The sequence below is a fragment of the Schistocerca americana genome, chromosome 6, assembly GCF_021461395.2.
Source record: "Schistocerca americana isolate TAMUIC-IGC-003095 chromosome 6, iqSchAmer2.1, whole genome shotgun sequence".
NCBI classification, from domain to species: domain Eukaryota; kingdom Metazoa; phylum Arthropoda; class Insecta; order Orthoptera; family Acrididae; genus Schistocerca; species Schistocerca americana.
Genome location: NC_060124.1, coordinates 366,457,738 through 366,478,359, shown reverse-complemented (window position 1 = coordinate 366,478,359; position 20,622 = coordinate 366,457,738). Strand labels below are relative to the sequence as shown.

The 20,622-nt window shown below is 38.6% G+C and overlaps 1 protein-coding gene across 1 annotated transcript in view; it reads left to right on the top strand.

Moving 5' to 3' along the window:
* The window catches only part of LOC124619330 (low-density lipoprotein receptor-related protein 1), a 756,280-nt gene that overhangs the window by 515,956 nt on the left and 219,702 nt on the right, over positions 1–20,622 (top strand). The window contains exons 30-32 of the mRNA XM_047145639.1: positions 4,201–4,437; positions 10,646–10,819; positions 13,300–13,431. Coding sequence (XP_047001595.1) covers positions 4,201–4,437; positions 10,646–10,819; positions 13,300–13,431 — 543 coding nt within the window. The remainder of the gene's footprint in view (positions 1–4,200; positions 4,438–10,645; positions 10,820–13,299; positions 13,432–20,622) is intronic.

Here is a 20,622-nt window from a genome sequence, read left to right as displayed (position 1 = left end):
AGAATATATATGTATGCTTAATTCATAGAAATGACCAATGAGAATAAATGTGAGAGCCAGTCACATTTTTTGTTGCACAAATACTTTATTTTTCCTCGTACCTAACCATCTTGAGGTGCCAGCCTTAATTTAATTGCAAAAAAATAAACCATTCATTAAAGAAAAAAGATGTAGCAAGTTTCAGTGTTTTTCCCTTGGTTTATTTATACAGATAAATAAAATTCTGATGCTATCATTGCTAAAAAAAGATAGTTATTTTCTTCTGTCATGTCATTTTTCCTCTTTTTTCGACTGTGTCTTTTCACCTTCCTTCAGTGTTCTGTCAGTCAGTTCTTACTTTTCCTTAGTAACTGAAAATTTTGCATATATATAATCCAGTTAACCCACCAAGTAGCTACCCGCATTAGTATGTTGCTTCCAGAATTCAGGCAGCAACACTGGCTCCAGATTGAATGAATCAGCCCATCAGATTAATGACAAGGACCAGTGTACCATCCAGCCTGAATACCATTTTTTAAGATGGTTTCCCACATCCAACTCAGTGAATACTGAGCTGATATCAGTGTGTCTGTCAGTTACACAATTCACCAGCATTTAGAAAACGTTCACACACTGGCATTTTGGATAACACTACATGCAGACAGTTGGGGTACCCAAATTTTGTTCCAGGAGGGAAAAGTACTTTGACAGGAAGTGAATCTGGCGACCCTCTGCCATCCATATTGCCAGATCCAGTAATTAACATGCTGACCTTGTGAAGATGTTCAGTGAATGTGCTTGGCATATGATGATATTGTTGAAAGACTTTTGTGACAGTCAATCTGCTATGAAAGAGGTCAGTGAGGATTTAACATATTTTTTCAGTTTGTTGAAACAAGAGCATTTAATTTCAAGATATCATAAGAGTAGTAGTTCATGTCTGGTGTATTGATATCTCAATTGGTGAAGGAAAATGAACAGCTTATGATTTGCTGTGCCTGTAGGGAATTGTAGCTACCAGATGTACGTGGGAGAACAGAGATTGTTAGCGTATTCTGGAAATCAGTATGAAGAGGAAAAAAATTGTGTAAAAGTTTGTGTGGTTTCTTCCTTCTCCTTTCTTTAAAAAAAGTCCTATCAGAAGTATAAATACAAAGGGAAAAACTACAAACTACCTAAAGTAAGCATGTCCAGGTTTAGGAGCATGCAAGATTTCACCATGGATGACTTAAAGTAAGGTATCCTGCAAAAAGTTTGGACAGACCAGAAGTAAATCTGCATTAGTGCTTGGTGCAGGACAGAGCAAGTGGGCAAGTGTGCCATATTTGCACTTCTCTGTAGTTATGGCTGATAGATGTCATTGGAGAGACCAATTTTTGCAAATTACATTTGGACCTTCAGATTCCAGATCATAGATAACTGACAGCACACAACAAGCAGTAGTCCACTTCTCTTGATTTTCAGTGGTTTGAGGCCAAAGAGGATCTTTTACAGCTGATAAATTCCCTATTTCTGTTCTTGCTGTAGATGGAATCATTTCTAAGATGATTGTGGTTTACGTAAGACTTTCATGGACCTTAATCCCTGGGGAGTTGATGCATAATCATGTAATGGGTGGCTAGATTTGGTGGCCAGATTTGAGCTTTCCACAGTGATGGAAACCTCACAATGGATATCTGGAGGAGCAATATCTATACCAGTTGATATACCTTGACAAGTGGTGTAGTGGTGCAAACATCAGGTAATAAACCTGCACATCTCACTCAGTGCTTTGTTGATCTCTTTGGCATGGGCAGACATGCACCAGACAGGGAATATGTATTCTGCCATGGAGTAGCAGATTTATAATGTTGTTGTTGTTGTTATGGTCTTCAGTCCTAAGACTGGTTTGATGCAGCTCTCCATGCTACTCTATCCTGTGCAAGCTTCTTCATCTCCCAGTACCTACTGCAACCTACATCCTTCTGAATCTATAATGTTGTTATGTTATGGGGATATCATCCACTAACAACATTATAATAACAAAAAAAAATGTTGTTATGTTATTATAATGTTGTTAGTGGATGATATCCCCATGTATTACCAACTATATTCCTAAAGATAATTCCTCTTCCACCTTTGTGTTATGGCAGTCCTGCTGTATATCAAGATGCAATCAACTGTGAGACCTAAATATTTTGGGTGTGGTGTATCTTCTATTTGTACTCTTAGCCATGAGACACTGAGTTTATGATGTGCCTATCTGTATTTAAGATGAACACAGGCTTGGGCAAACTTGATTACTGTTATAATAAATACTTATCTTCTTTGAAGTATCTGTTAGGTAAACCTCCATGTCTTCAAAGAACTTAGCGTGAGTTGCCAGTGCCAGAGCTTTTTTCATAATTCTGGCACAGTCTGGAAGTTGTTGCTCATTAGCATATATGCTATAAAGAGCAGGGGTTAATATGCTTCCTTGTGGTGACACATTTTTCAGACAACACCATCAACTTGTTTATGAAACGGGTCTTTTCACTATTTTGTTTACTGAGAACTACAATTACCTTCCAATAAAGATCTTTTAACTGAGTGTCTAACTCAATTCAGTAATGTACAGCATAAAACCTTTTATCCGTAAAGAATATATATAATCATAAAGTCACATACACAGGCGTGAAACACTCTTGCCAAGAAATTAACGTTAACTGTATATGTTCGGGCATTCTACTAACTTCAGTTTTGGCATAACTGTCCATTCCCCCACATGTGAATGGACATAGAATTCTCATTCTAATTCCGGACATATTTGTATATTATAAATTGTTTCTCATGGGCAATACAAAATAGTAATAATAAATGCGTGGGAAGTTAATAGTGAGACTTTAATGATGGTATGATGTGTACATTCTCAACCAAGAAAATGAGTTTTTGTTTTAGTGGTCCACAACTCAAAGGCTAAGTGTGGTTTCTGGGCACTCAGTGAAAGTTTCTCCGTGGTGGGATCCTGTGTGAGCCTCATCATCTCTGCATAGCTGTTGCAACCTCTGTTCATAACTTCTGAAAATAGTACTGGAAAAAATCAGTGATCTATAGACAGCTAAAATACTAATCGGTCCTGATCACAAGGATGTATTAAAATTAATAATCACACATCCAAATGGTAATCACCTTCAATTTTACCAAAACTCATCTTCAGACCATGTCTCATCAGGCAGTGAACAGAGATGACAGCTGGAGCATTGATAAGTGTTGCGGGACACCACTGGTAAGTGCTCACCATCTGGTGAGACATGGTCTGAAGATGATTTTTGATAAAATTGAAACTGATTACCGTTTGGATGTGTGATTAATTTTAATAAATCCTTGTGATCAAGATTGATTGCTATTTTAACCTATATTCACTTGAATCTGCTTACTCAAGTCAAATTCTGGTCTCCGTCATCAGTTTTTACTCCCCACACTTCCCTCCGTATGAAATTGATGATTTCTTCATGCATCATTGGGTATCCTATCCATCAATCCCTCCTTCTTGTTGAATTGTGGCATAAATTTCTTTTCTCACCAGTTTGATTCAGTACCTCTACTCTCTAATCTTCAGCATTCTTTTGTAGCACCACATTTCAGAAGTTTCTGTTTTCTTGTCGTCTGTACCATTTATCTTCCACATTTCACTTCCATACAAGGCTACACTCCAGACAGATACTTTCAGAAAAGATTATGGATTTTAAAAAATCATCACAGTATTTGTGGATTTAGAAAAAGTCTTTCACAATGTTGACTGGAGTACACTCTTTGAAATTTTGAAAGTTCTGTGAGGGAAAGTTCAGGGATAATGTACTGTGAGAGTTGTTTCTCTACAACTTTTATAGAAATTATACTGCAGTCATAAGAGTCAAAGAGTGACTGTAGTTGAGAAGTGAGTGTGACAAGAGTTGTAGCTTTTCCCCCATGTTATTCAATCTCTACATTGAGCATGCAGTAAAGAAAACCAAAGAGAAATTTGGGAAGGGAACTGAAGTTCAGGGGGAAGAAATAAAAACTGCAAGGTTTGCAGATGACACTGTGATTCTGTCAGAGATTGTAAATATTTGTAAAATCAGTTGAGTGGAATGAATATTGTCATGGAAAGAGGTTATTGTATGAGTAAGTGTGTATTATAATTATTATTATTGTTATCCTGAGATTTAATATGTTCAGAAAGCAACAGAAATTGTAAATTACAGCCAAACTTTATTTCACTAGGTCTTGCAATGGATTTGGCAGACTGGAGACTGTACTGGGTCAATATTATGACACATTCTGTTCAGTATTACGATTTTAAGACTGAATCTGTGGAAACCATTCAGCTACAACCAGGACAGAAGTCAGCCCTTGTGATCTACCATGGTCTCATCTACTACGCAAATCAAGACGATGCAGCAATCCATATAGCAAATAAGACAACTGGCTTGGATGATGTTATATTGCGTAGTAATACTGGTGAGTTTACATTTGTTTATCAGTGACACTTTCTTTATAAAATAATATGGATCTTGTAATTGTCCTGATACCTTATCTTCATTCCTGTAATCTTATTCATATCTTTAAACCTTCTCTCCAATGCTTCACATCTACATCTACATGACTCACACTTAATTGCCTGGCAGAGGGTTTATCATATCTCTTTCAGTGTATTTCTCTGCCATTCTACTCTCAAATAGCATGCAGGAAAAATGAACAGTCAAGTGATGTAGCAAAGGAAATACATAATTGGAACATAAGTTTCTGTGGTACATTATTATTACATTTCCAAAATGGAAACAATAAGCAAAAATAAGGAAGGACAACTACATACTAGTAATTGTAAACAATTGATCCATGCTGCACAGAAACAGAACACTGTAGAGACATTACTAGCTTCTGAGCTACCTCACATTTTGTATTTTAACTACAAACACACACACACACACACACACACACACACACACACACACACACACTTGCAGCTGAAACAACATTTCCAACAGATATCTCGGCTACATATGTCAGTACCAAACAACCCCTGTGTCAACCAGTTGCAGCCGTCAGACCTGTGTTGTTCACCTTCTCCATCTCCCACATCTCTAGAAGCCTCTTCCACCCCCAGAAAATACACTGCTCCTGAATACCCTCTCAGACTTTCAACATGGTCATCTTCTGAAAAGCCTGACCCATTTAGAAGTCTCAGTTGTCTCAAAAGTTCTCACCTTTTGCTTAAAACACAGGTTCAGTTATGAGGGAGCCGTAAAGGAATTGCTTTACGGCACTCATATTCTTCAGTGAAAGCATTTCTTTATCACCCAGCCTATAGACTGCAGTCAAGTGAAATCATGGATAAAATCTTGTGTCCTAGAGTTCCAACCCATTCCAAATGTGATTCTTGCTCCTGTACCCCAGCCATATGCTGATAATCTTCCAGGAATTCCTCGCCTCCAAATTGATTCCAACTTCCTTCCTAAGATCCCTTCTCAGTGAAACACACAATAGTTATGGAATGAATAACCATTTAGGACCTTGAAAACAAAGCTGATATCATTTTTTCCAAATCTCCTTCACTATGGTCATGAACTGCAAAGATTATACAATTGAAGGTCCTTGACGGCTTACAAGCAGCTTATCACTTTGATCCCATCTAGAATGAGAAGATTAGTTCCAAAGTTAAGGAAATCAGTATCTTGGTTTATGCTATGTTTCACCATCATTTTAAGATCATTGATGATCTTCACTTCCTAGACTTTTAATCACAAATTTTCTGATTAAATCTTGCACAATAAGATCTTAAAATTACAGTGCAAATTTTGAAACTATTAAAGTTATGACACTGTGATATGTGCTTATAAAGTGTATATATGATAGGACACTGCTAACAGTCAGATAAGTTTAGAATGATGTGCAGTACAGATAGAGTACTTTCAGAGCCAGTGGTTCATTCCTTTGACAGTAGGGTTGAATGTGAAGGAAGAGAGGTGAAGGAAAAGAACTCAAGAGGTTTAGGAAAAGGGGTAGATTTCAGAAAAGTCACTCAGAAGTCAAGGGAGACATACCCGAATGGGACGAGAAGGGAAGACTGATTGTTAAGGATTGCATCAGATGAGATTTGAAAACCTGAGGGCTTAAAGGTGGAAGACAGGGTAATATAAAAGACAGAGATTACTGCTAAAATATTGTGCATGAATTAATAAGAGTGAAAAGCTAAGTGTGTTGTATGTAATAATGGTGGAGGGTGGGGTGGGGGAGGTTGATGAAATATAGACAGGTCAGAAAATGAAAGGTCTAGAAAACTAAAACGGAGTGAAGAAAGGAGTAGTTACTGTGAATAAATTGTGAGGCAGGGGAAGTTAATTTAAATTAAGGCCAGGTGGGTTGCGAGAACCAAGGACATGTTGTAGTGCTAGTCCCATCTGCGGAGCTCCAAGAAACTGCTGCCTGATGGAAGAATCCAGATGGCGCATGTGGTGAAACCAGCACCGAAGTCATGTCAGTCATCTTGTAGAGGATTTCATCTTCTAGAGGATTTCATGTGTTGTTGATATAAACCCTCTGCCTCTGTCCATTCTTCCTAGCTGATAACGTGAGGGTACTCATACCGATATAAAAGGCTGAACAGTGTTCACATGGCAGCTGGTATATAACATGTTGTTTCATAGGTGGCTCTCCCTTTGACAGTATATGTTTGCCAGTGACAGGGCTGGTATAGGTGGTGGTAAGAGGGTGCATAGGGCAAATCTTACAGCAGGGTGGTCACATGGGTAGTAGCCATAGGGTAGGGAGATGGGTGCAGAAGGAGCGTAGGATCTAACAAGGATGTTGTGGGGATTGGGAGGGTGACAAAAGCTGTTCTACAGGTGGTGGGCAAAATTGCAGACATAATGAACCTCATTTCAGGGCATGATTTTAGGAAGTAACAGCCTTGTTGAAGTAGCTGAGTAATACATTCAAGTATTCAAGATTCATAAAATCAGAATAATGTTTCATCATCCTCCTAATTTTTCCAATATCCTTGTCAGACCCTGTGCTCCTTTTGCACCCATTTTCCTACCCTTTGGTTCCTACCGCTGTGACCATTCCCACTTCAAGACTTACTCTGTACTCTCTCCTACCACCACATATACCAGCCCTGTAACTGGCAAAACATAGATTGTCAAAGGAAGAACCACCTGTGAAACGACACATTTCGTGTACCAACTGTTATATAAACATTGTTCAGACTTTCACATCAGCGTGACTATCACCAAGTTATCAGTTAAGCTGAATGGCCATAGGCAGAGGGTGTATACTGGCAACACACAAAATCCTGTTGCAGAGCATGTCTACAAGATGATAGTCAGGACCTCGTTGCCTGTTTCACCACGTGTGGCATTTTTATTATTCCCCCAGGCACCAGTTTCTCAGAACTCTGCCTCCCTCCTTGCCCCTTCCCACCACACCTCTAATGCATACTATGCATTGAGCTTTTCACTCTTGTTAACTCACGCCCATTGTTTTAGCGGTAATCTCTGTCTTGCATATTATCTAGTCTTCCACCTTCAAGTTCTCAGGTTTACAAATCTCATTTGGTGCAGTCCTCAACAATTAGTCTTTCCTTCTCATCCTGTCCAGTACGTCTCCCCTGACCTGAGGTTCTGGGTGACTTTACCGAACTCTACCCCTTGTGCTAAACCTCTCCAGTCGTTTTCCTTCAACCCCTGTGCCTTTCCCTTCAACTCTTCTGCCAGAGGAAGGAGCCACTGGCTCCGAAAGCTTGCATACATAATACCTTTTTTATATGTGTGTTGTCCTGGTAAGTAGATTTTTTATCTGTCCAATGACATTACATTGTCAAAAACTGATTATTTTTGTTGTTAATCTGAAAAAGTGGTATATAAGTAAAGGGGTCCAAGATGTAGGTAAAACCATGTTTATGATGGAATAATTTCATGTTTTAGGATTATATTAAGCTTCACAAATTTCCGTGTTTAGTCATTCACTTCTGTCAACAAAGATTTTAGAATTAGTTGATTTTTTGCAGATTCTTCTGTTCTCTGTCATCATTCACTGTCTTTTTGCCTCAGAATCACTGTCTTTGCTGGGGTTAACTAAATAACTAGAAGAAATTTAAGTCTCCAGTTTTCTTAAGTTGTACAATACAAACATATCTTAAAAATAAAAGTTCTTTTCATTTTTCAGTGGCTTTTATTCTATTACTCTCAGTTAACTGTTAATCTCTGTTTATTGTTGCGATCCCTAAAATTAAGCAGTTCTACATGTTTTGCTTATTCAAACAATGGAAATTCCAAGGTGTAATAACAATAATATGGAAAGGATAGATTACTTCTCACTACACAGAGGGGGTGTTGAGTCATGGACATGCACAATGAAAAAGAATGTTATAAATATTTAAAGTTTCAGACGAAGTTCTTCCTCAGAAATAGACAAGAGACACCCATTCACAGAAGCATAACTCAAAATGCACATGGCCACTGTCTCCAGCCGTTATTGTCCATAGACAGTGGCCATGTTTGTGTGACGTATGCTTGTGTGAATGTATTTGAGTTTTCTACTTAGGAAGGGGTTTGTTTGTAAGCTTAAATATTTCTAGCATACTTTTGCATTGTACCTTTCTGTTACTCAGTTCCTCCTCTGTGGTGAGTAACAGTCTGTCCTTTCCGCATTATTGTTTTTCTTATTCACTATAAGAACACCAATCCAATTGAATCTATCTTTAAGTAAGGAAATGTAAGGTCAAAGTAATTGCTTTGAATTTGAGATGTTTATATTTTCCCACCTCCGCGTTGCAAATGTTTTGAGTGAAATGCCCAGTCGATGCGCTGTTGTTTTCATGTCAATTCTACCAACATTGAGAGTTGTTTAGTTCTCGGGGTTTTGCAAAATTCCTGGATTCATGTCTCGTCACTGTGCAGCCTATGAAAAGGATTGCGGAAGACTCCCAAATAAATTCCAAAGTACAGTGCAGTTTTAATACCAATATATTTCCAGGACTCTGGTGTCCGAGCCTGGTGAACTGTACCGGTTACATCACATGTACCCAAAGTTGACATCAAACGACACAGAGTTCCCAACAATCAACAAACGAGTGAGCATACAATACATTTGCTCGCAACCCTAGCCAAAAAACGAGTGCCCCAAGGCGTCTGCGTGACCTCTATTTATACTTTTGTTAACAATTACCTACTATGAAATTTACAATTTTATGTAAAATCACAATTAAAAGTTAAACCGAATATGAGCTACACATTGCTAAAAATTTAAAATCTCAGTGCTGAACAAGGTGAACCTATTTTCAACTTAGTTATGAGTTAATATAACATTTTCTGACCAATTATGTTACAGGTAACAATTACATTTCTAAATTTGTTTGTAACAAATCAACTAGTGCCTGAATTTTAGTGCTAACATATATTGCAGATTCAATTAACGTGCTTTATTTATATGTTCTATTTAAATTACTGCAGTAATTTTATAATGATAGGTTTACTGGTACATCCTGACCATGTGCTACATTTCTTTCGATTAGTTACAGTATTAATTTCACATTTATATTATGTTTCTCACATAAGAACAATGTTAATCAGCAAAGCATCGTTTTCGAATTATACGTATAATGAAATAGTGGTTACTTTTGTATGTAATTTGGAAACAGGTCACTTTACAATTGGACAATTAGGACTGGTGTTTATCTTTAATGCTCTCCGAGGGGTCCCGATAGGTAGCAATGAGATACAGTAATATTTCAAATTGTAGGTAATTTCAGTTTTCTCATCTAGGCAAATATCTGTGAAATGGGGCAAAATTCCTGCTTGTTTTTCATGGTGACAAATTAACAGGTAACAGTGGCTGTTTGCAGTTCATTAATCACCATTAGCTTTTTAATTTGAAATATTATTCTCCTGCTTGTTGGACTTGAATATTTTTTCCAAAAATAATTCTTTTGGAATAGTATATTACATGATTTTAGCTATTCTCATGAATTTTTCCCCCTATTTTATTGAATTCTATTTCTGTTTGCTTTACATCATAATTTTGTTCTGATTGTTTTCCATTTATGTCGAAGTACTTATTTTCTTCATCTCTTGACTTGCCAACTGTCATTAATTCTATTTGTAATTTTTTGCATTTTCAAATCTTGTGTGTTGTTGGATATTCATTTTCTATCTTGCCGTGGTGTGTCTCCTTTGCCAAGTAGCACCAAGTAACTATCCTATTTAGTCCCTTAATAGTCCCACTTGTTCCTATTGTGCCATTTCTTAAGATGGATGTAATGATGACGTTTGTAAGTCATTTGTTTGTGTAAGTGTTTTTCCTGCACCTTGCAAGTAGTAGTTCATATGACAGAAACTACAAATTCAATAGTATATTCTAGCATGAACAATAATAATGATACAAAATTCTATACGTCAGTACAAAACAGGAAAATACTGGTGGAATAGAAACAATGAAATGCACAAAGAGACTGCTAAGTAGATATTTGAGTAGTTGAGGCATTAATATGGGGAGGAGGGTTCATCAATAGGAGCTGAAACATGATAATATTATTCTTAAGGGCACATGAACACTCATATATAGGTGGAAATGGGACTGAACTTGATTTATTTTGTTACTGTACTAGTTTCACATGTAAGACAAAGGTTTCACCCCACTTTTTTGTAACATTTTTCTTCCATTATTACAGCCAATGTCTTATCTCTGCGGATCTACGACCCAAATGAACAAGTCGGCAAAAATCCATGCTCTGATAATAAAGGTGGTTGTGCTCATCTTTGCCTACCAGTGTCAGAAACAGAGCGAGCTTGCAAGTGTGCTACTGGATACACTGCTCATTCGGAACGGCCTGAAGAGTGTGTTGGTTTGTAATATTACTGATATGTATTTTATAACTATAAGCAAACAGTGGAAAATTTGGGATGGAATAATGAAAAGAATAGTTGCTACTCACCATATAACAGATATGCTTAGTTGCATAGGCAGAACAAAAGGCTGCCAGACAAAGCTTTCAGCCAAACAAACCATCAGAATGTGTGTGTGTGTGTGTGTGTATTTTGTGTAATTCTGATGAAGGCCTGTTTGGCTGAAAGCTTTGTTTCATAGCCTTTTTGTTGTGCCTATCTGTGACTCAGCATCTCCACTATATGGTGAGTCGTAACTATAAGTTTTAGATGTAAGTATTTGTAGCTACCTTTATTACTGGCAATGTTACTCCTGTTATGCAGCCATGGTATAAGAGTTAACTTCAGTGTTACTATAATGGCTATCATGTGTTCAATAAGGTGGAAATCAGTCTTATCATTGGGTACATTGATGTTAGAGCACAAGGAGGATGGCCTAGAGAACAGGTGCATCAGTTCCCCATGAAGCACTAGCTAATTTATTCAAAATATTCTTTTTATTGAGTTTCTGCTTGGTGTTTCTTAAAATCTTTATACAGATCAGTGACCAATCCAGCTTTATGGCAAAGTATTTAGACTAAAGAGTGTGCTCTATCTTTTCCTGACAAAAGTTCACATAGTGCTGTTGTGTTGCTGTTCTGTCACTCAAGTTTGGTCAGAGTCTCCACTTCTTGTAAAATAAATTCAAAGTTTTCAGATCATCAAACAAGAGATTTTCTCCTTTTTTTAGTGTAGTAATTTCAACTTATGAAACTGACATGCTGGATATTTTTGTTGTTGGTTTAGTCTACGTGAGAGGAGAAAAAATGAAATGTAATTATTTCAAATGCTAAATAACTCAATAAAAATGTTAGGGTGTCTGAACTAGAGTATGACTGCATTCTGCTTCATGTACCAATTATGATTAACAAACTGATTGGAAACCACACCATATAATGTGTTACAACAATTAGTCTTAGACTTTATTTTTTTTAAATTCAGCTAATGCTGAAAAATTATTGATTCTGTCTGCCTCCCTGCTCTCTCTCTCTCTCTCTCTCTCTCTCTCTCTCTCTCTCTCTCTCTCTCTCTTGCCCCCTCTACCCTCCCCTCTCCCTCTCTCTTCTTGCTCAGAACCTTATGTTTAAAATAGTGGTCTGCCCAGCATGTGCTGATCACATGACCCTCTAATACTGTTGTTCACTGATGCCTTAGGACAGAAGATTTAGACTCATGACCTCAGCAGTTTGGTCCCATAGGAAATTACCACCACAGTAGGTTTAGCAGTAGTTTATGAACATTATGGAGACCCTTCCCCATAACCACTTCTGAACACCTTTGAAAATGACACAGTTAATTTCCTTCATCATTCTGAGTTTGTGCTCCATCTCCACATCATTGCAAACAGCATGTTAAACCCTACTCTTCCTTCTTCTAAAATGAGCCAGCAGGGTAATACTCATGAACCCAGGTACATTTGGCACTCCACAGTAGCTTTCCTGCCATGCTATGTGAAAAGAAATAAAGCAGAGAGTTTGTATTAGCCACAGTTCAGTGCTTTTGTGAAACTGAATCTGCAGATTTTAGCAGTTTATGTACTGTGTTGAATATTTGTTACTAGTTAAAATTGCCTACCAGAATTGGATTTAGTCCTGGATGCATACTTTCACAGACAGTGTTCTTATTAATTGATCTGCCTTGACACATTCCACAGACTGAATAATAACGCTTTAAATTTTCACTAGTTTCCTACAAACTCCAAAGATCCTCTGCCAAACTACTGTGATGCTAAGACCATAGTGAGGAAGAAACAGTAGATACTCGTACTTGACTCTGCAATATTACTGCAATGAAATGAAAATGTACAAAGTGATTTATTCATCCCGTTACATACAATTTTCAAATTGTTTGATTCATTGTACAGGAGATATGCCAAGGTTTACAATGAAATATTTTTATAACCCAGTACCTTGTTGAATTATGTTCCTGCCATGTAGTGTGTTACACATTTTTAAACATCTAAGAGCATATTATGTTTCAAATGTTTATAACAACTTGAAACAATGTGGCAGTCTAAGTCTTGAACCTAGACACATGTCTAATATTTCTTCTCCGGTTAGCTAGTCTTGGTGCAGTATTTAGTCAATGTTTCATGTCCTTTCAAGGAATATCAGGCTTCTTTCCTGTACTGTTGTTTGTATACAATATACTAAAAATTGTAACAGGGAAAAACAGATTTGTACATAATGGACAGATAGTAGTTATGTATCTGCTGTTCCTCCAAATCGTGGTATTACTATCAAGTTCTGTTATTAGTGGTTGCTCTTCACATCCAGTGACCTTTAATTAATTGGAAAATTTTGAGGTAAATAATTTTAACAGATTTTCATCTTTAGTACCTTATATAGAGAACTTGTGAAATTCTTACTTATTTGTTTATGTTGGTTATATTATGTTCCAGGCATTGAAGAATTTCTGTTCTACTCAATGACATCAGAAATCAAAGGGATGCTCCTTTCTGAGGACAACACAACTGATATACTGGGACCAATTTCTCGAGTTTCAATTGCAACAAGCATTGACTTCTATGCAGGTTGGTCTTCTAAACAGTTGTAAACCTGAAGATATACAGGATGTTCATTGTAACCGAAGACAATGAAATATCTCGGCAACTACACATTGGATAAAAAAAAGTTGTAATTCCAGTTTGTTTGTTTTGGAGGGCAACATTGAATGATACCACACTCGAACCCCCCTTCCCCCCACTACCCTATGCATCAGTGGTGAGGCAACATTGAAATCTTCAATGGGAACCCCCATTTTTTGTTGCAGGTTATAATTTTGTGGCAAAATTCACAGTGTTTGTTTTGCCACAGATGGTGCTGTAATCAGAGGAATAGAAATGGGTACACAATCATAATTTATGATGTGCTACTCAATGGCCTTTGAGCATCCAATGACACATGAGACCCAACCTCCATGCTGTGAGGATAGGACAGGCCAGTATTTCATAACTTCTAATGGGAAACTCAATTTGCAATTTGGTACTCCTCTGACATATTGAACAGGGGTCTACTCGACATACAGGCTTGTGGCTGTGGCTTGAGGCGAATGCTGCTCTACTTTTCCAGTTAGAGTAAGTGTGCAAACATAATACTGCCAACTTCAAAACACTTAGTGGCCTGCTTTTCAAATGACCATGCAGAGGGCAGAAGCATATCTGTGGGAATGTCAGCACTGGAGTTTCTGATGCAGTCAACCATGTCATCACCGTATGTTGGCACTTGCTGGCACACCTTATCTTTTAAATATCCCCACAGAAAGAAATCTTGTGATGTCAAATACAGCAACCTAGTGGGCCAAGTAACAGGGCCAGCTTTGCCAATCCACCAGCCAGTGTAATCACAGACTAATATCTACTGTGTAATGTGCTGTGCAGCCGTCAGGCTGAAACCACATATGTTATCAGATGTCAAGGGCAACATCATGCAGTAATACTAGTAGTTCCTGATCCAAAACCGTTCGGTATTTGCATCAATTCAGTGTGCCGTCAATAAAATATGGACCAGCGAGTTTGTTCCTCATGATGCCACCCCATATGTTAACCAAAAAAGGATTTTAATGGCCAACTTACCGTAACCAGTAGGATTATCTGCACTCCAGTAATGCATACTGTGCCAGTTAATGCTACCATGGTTTGTGAATGTAGACTCATCAGTAATAGGTCCTTGGCAAAGAACATGGGGGTTATTTGCATTTGTTGATGTGCCCATTCATAAAACACCACCCGCTTATGGAAATCAGTGCCATGAAATCCTTGATGCAGTGACACTTGGTATGGATGTTACTTAAGGTGATGCAATATTGTGGCTATACTGAAGCACCAAAGGACCTGGTAAAAGCATGCATATTCAAATGCAGAGATATGTAAACAGGTAGAATACGGTACTGTGGTCGGCAACCCATATATAAGACAAGTGTCTGGCACAGTTGTTAGATTGGTTACTGCTCCTACAATGGCAGGTTATAAAGATTTAAATGAGTTTGAACATGATTTATTACAGTTGGTGCATGAGGGATGGGACACAGCAGCTCTGAGGTAGTGATGAGGTAGGGATTTTCCTGTACGACCGTGTCACGAGTGAACTGTGAATATTAGGAATCCAGTAGAACATCAAATCTGATAAATTGCTACAGCCAGAAAAAGATGCTGCAAGAATGGGACCAATGATGACTGGAGAGATTCATTCAACATGACAGAAGTGCAACCCTTCCACAAATTGCTGCAGACTTCAATGCTGGGCCATCAACAAGTGTCAGTGTGTGAGCCATTCAATGAAACATCTTCGATGTGGGCTTTTGGAGCCAAAGACCCACTCGTGTACCCTTGATGAATACACAACACAAAGCCTGGGCCCATCAACACTGAACTGGACTGTTGACAACTGGAAACATGTTGCCTGGTCAGAAGAGTCTTGTTTCAAATTGTATCGAGCGGATGGACATGTACGGATATGGAGACAACCTTGTGAATCCATGGACCCTGCATGTCAGCAGGACTTGGGAAATTCCAGCAGGACAATGCAACACCCCACATGTCCAGAATTGCTACAGAATGGCTCCAGTAGTACTCTGAGCTTAAACACTTCCGCAGGCCACCAAACTCCCCAGATATGAACATTATTGAGCATGTCTAGGATGCCATGTAGCATTCTGTTCAGAAGAGATCTTCAACCCCTCGTACTCTTATGGATTTATGGACAGCCCTGCAGGATTCATGGTGTCAGTTCCCTCCAACATTACTTCAGACACAAGTCGAGTCTTTGCAAAATCATTTTGTGGCACTTCTGCATGCTCGCAGAGGACCTACACGGTATTAGGCAGGTGTACCAGTTTCTTTGGCTCTTCACTGTACCTACAGATGTACTGGAGTCACGGTATAATTGCATTGACAGGCGCTTATCCATCGGTTGTGGTGCACTGCTGCTAGTATGGCTATTTCACTGGTTTCTCTTGTACATGTTTGCTTCATTTCCTTTTGCTGTTCTATTTGCTGCCATCTGACTTAAAGGTGTTCACAGCCTTGTAAAAGAACAAATGAGAGCAAACTTTCTGTGGAAGACACTTGGCATACAAGGCAACAGCAGCCTCAACATTTCTCCAACATTCTCCATAAACCAGGATCATTTCAGCGTTTTCTTTTTTGGTTGCAATATTCATCAATCACTTGCACAACTGTTCTCCATGTGATAGGTAGGTGTGCAGGCAATAAACACTGTGCACATATCGTAACGTTTTGAGCCGCAATCAGTTTTACTTGTGCACAACATGTGAGCTCCAGTCTCAGTGTACTGCCAGTTATTATACATCATAGTTCGCTACATGGCCACAGTGACGCACCAAGTGTCCCCTGTCCGATATGTTGGAGGAATAGAACAATGTAGGAATCAACATGGATTCCGGAAACAGCGATCGTGTGAGACCCAACTCGCTTTATTTGTTCATGAGACCCAGAAAATATTAGATACAGGCTCCCAGGTAGATGCTATTTTTCTTGACTTCCGGAAGGCGTTCGATACAGTTCCGCACTGTCGCCTGATAAACAAAGTAAGAGCCTACGGAATATCAGACCAGCTGTGTGGCTGGATTGAAGAGTTTTTAGCAAACAGAACACAGCATGTTGTTATCAATGGAGAGACGTCTACAGACGTTAAAGTAACCTCTGGTGTGCCACAGGGGAGTGTTATGGGACCATTGCTTTTCACAATATATATAAATGACCTAGTAGATAGTGTCGGAAGTTCCATGCGGCTTTTTGCGGATGATGCCGTAGTATACAGAGAAGTTGCAGCATTAGAAAATTGTAGCGAAATGCAGGAAGATCTGCAGCGGATAGGCACTTGGTGCAGGGAGTGGCAACTGACCCTTAACATAGACAAATGTAATGTATTGCGAATACATAGAAAGAAGGATCCTTTATTGTATGATTATATGATAGCAGAACAAACACTGGTAGCAGTTACTTCTGTAAAATATCTGGGAGTATGCGTGCGGAACGATTTGAAGTGGAATGATCATATAAAATTAATTGTTGGTAAGGCGGGTACCAGGTTGAGATTCATTGGGAGAGTGCTTAGAAAATGTAGTCCATCAACAAAGGAGGTGGCTTACAAAACACTCGTTCGACCTATACTTGAGTATTGCTCATCAGTGTGGGATCCGTACCATATCGGTCTGACGGAGGAGATAGAGAAGATCCAAAGAAGAACGGCGCGTTTCGTCACAGGGTTATTTGGTAACTGTGATAGCGTTACGGAGATGTTTAATAAAGTCAAGTGGCAGACTCTGCAAGAAAGGCGCTCTGCATCGCGGTGTAGCTTGCTGTCCAGGTTTCGAGAGGGTGCGTTTCTGGATGAGGTATCGAATATATTGCTTCCCCCAACTTATACCTCCCGAGGAGATCACGAATGTAAAATTAGAGAGATTAGAGCGCACACGGAGGCTTTCAGACAGTCGTTCTTCCCGCGAACCATACGCGACTGGAACAGGAAAGGGAGGTAATGACAGTGGCACGTAAAGTGCCCTCCGCCACACACCGTTGGGTGGCTTGCGGAGTATAAATGCAGATGTAGATGCGAATGGGGTTTCCAATTTTTAGAAGTTATGAAATACTGGGCTGTCCTATCATCGCAACATGGCGGTGGGATCTGAAGGGCCATTGGATATTCAAGGGTCTTTGAGTAGCATTTTATAACTTATGATTGTGTATCTATTTCTGTTCCTCCAATTACAGCACCATCTGTGGTGAAATGAAAAAGAAAATGCTTCAGACAAAACATATGCAGATTTTGCCTTAGAATCATAATTTGGTATAAAAAAAGGGGCTTCCCATTGAAGATTTCAAAGATACACCCAGCCACCCATGTATTGGGTGGGCTGGGGTGTTGAGTGTGATATCATTGAATGTCCCCGTCCAAGACAAACAAATTGGAATTCTAACTTTTTATGATCCGATGTGTAGTTTTCAAGATATTTCAATAACTTCAGTTAAAATGAACAGCCAGTGTATGTAAAATTGTATCTATGTTTATTCATTAAAGTAAAATAATTTTAGGATCAAATGGATCTAAATATGAAACTGACTAAATTTCATCAAATAATAAAGTAATTGCATAGGAGGTGACAGTCTTAAACCATTTTTGAATTGTAGGTGGCAATAGGCTTTTTAGAGTAAAAATAGATAAGAGAGCTAGAAAGAAACAGATTCATCAGGCAGGAAGTCAGAAGTTTCGATTCATAGAATTTGTCAAAAAATAGGGAGGTGTATCAGATTAAAAGCCACAAAGTCAGGATATTAAAAATGTAGATTATACGGTAATAAAAGAATGAGGCAGTTATTTAACAATGGTATATATGTAACAAGCACAAGATGTTGAAGATATGAAAAATGCAAAAGAAGAGGGAAACTCAAGTTGGATGAGGCAACCCAGGAGAAGTGTGTTAGGACCCTTGCTGTTCATGTTGTATATTAATGACCTTGCAGACAGCGTTAATAGTAACACCAGGCATTTTGCACATGATGCAGTTATCTGTAATTAAGTACTATCTGAAAGAAGCTCCATGAATATTCAGTCTGACCTTGAGAAGACTTCAAAGTGATGCAAAGATTGGCAACTTGCTTTAAGTGTTCAGAAATATATCCTATGACCATAATATCAATGAGTCATTGTTGGAATCGGCCAACTCATACAAATACCTGGGTGTAACACTCTGCAGGGATATGAAATGGAATCATCATATAGGCTCAGTTGTGGGTAAAACAGAAGGTAGACTTTGGTTGATTGGTAGAATGCTGGGAAAATGCAATCAGTCTACAAAGGAGATAGCTTACAAATCACTCGTGTGACCCATCCTGGAATATTGCTCAAGGGTGTGGGATCCATACCAGATAAGACTAACAGGAGGTATTAAAAGTATACAGAGAAGGGCAGCACAAGAGGTCATAGGTTTGTTTAGTATGTGGGAGAGAGTCATAGAGATACTGGAGGAACTGAACTGGAAGACTCTTGAAGATAGATATAAACTATTCTGAGAAAGTCTGTTAACAAAGTTTCAAGAACTATCTTGAAATGGTTACCCTATGAATATACTACAATCCCCTATGTATCGCTCGCTTATGGATTGTGAAAATAAGATTAGAATAATTACTGCACACACACAGGCATTCAAACAATCATTCATCCACACTTCCTAAGTGAATGGAACAGGAAGAAACCCTAATAACTGGTGCAATGGGATGTATGCTCTGCCATGCATGTCATAGTGATGTGCAGAGTTTAGATCTACAGGGTGTACATAAAGTCTGGGAACACTTTCAATTATTTATTGCACAATAACATTGTACAGATATCATACATATTGCATTTTGACGAGAAACTCTTAAAGTTTTTTTTACAAACATTCAATATGCGAACCATGAGTGACTCTTATGAATGTCTCTCATACGCGCTCTACATTCGCTTCACTCACACTGGGACATCCACTTCTCTTTGCCGGGCACAAGCAGTCCCTCATAATGAATTTGTTGAGCAAATGGTAAATGGCCCTCCTTGTTGGTGGCTTCGTACTGCACTTGGTTCTAAACATCCGTTGAACAGCTGTAGCACACTTGTTTTTGTCGAACTCCAGCACACAGAAAGCTCGCTCCACACCTGAACTCGCCATGTTTGCAACTAGCGCTGACTATCAGCAAATTACCAAACTACGCTGTGACGGTATACATGAAAAAAAACTTTCAGGGTTTCACTTCAAAATGACACACAATGGTATTTGTACAATGTTTGGTTCTTGTGCAATAAGTAATTGAAAGTGTTCCTGGACTTTATGTACACCCTGTAGTTGTAGACGTAGAGAAAGCAAAATATTAAAGCAAGTAATAATAGGAACATGATGAAAGTGTGCTGCATTAGATGATACTATTTGCAGCTGTCTTAGAGAGGGTGTGAGAAGGTTGTTGTTGTTGTTGTTGTTGTGGTCTTTAGTCCAGAGACTGGTTTGATGCAGCTCTCCATGCTACTCTATCCTGTGCAAGCTTCTTCATCTTCGAGTAACTGTTTCAACCTACATCCACATGGATCTGCGTAGTACATTCATCTCTTGGTCTACCTCTACGATTTTTACCCTCCGCTATTCCCTCCAGTACTAAATTGGTGGTCCCTTCATGCATCAGAATGTGTTCTACCAACCAGACCCTTCTTTTAGTGAGATTGTGCCATGATTTCCTCTCCTCCCCAATTCTGTTCAGTATCTCCTCATTAGTTACATGATCTACCCATCTAATCTTCAGCATTCTTCTGTAGCACCACATTTTGAAAGCTTCTATTCTCTTCTTGTCTAAACTATTTATTATAAATGCTACACTCCATACCAATACTTTCATAAAAGACTTCCTGACACCTAAATCTATACTCGATATCAACAAATTTCTTCTCTTCAGAAATGCTTTTCTTGCCATGGCCAGCCTATATCCTCTCTACTTCGACCATCATCAGTTATTTTGCTCCCCAAATAGCAACTCTCATCTACTAACTCCCTCAGTTTCAACTGATTTCATTCGACTACATTCCATTATCCTTGTTTTGCTTTTGTTGATGTTCATCTTACTTCCTCCTCTCAAGACACTGTCCATTCCGTTCAACTGGTCTTCCAGGTCCTTTGCTGTCTCTGACAGAATTAAACGATCCTCGGCAAACCTCAAAGTTTTTATTTCTTCTCCACGGATTTT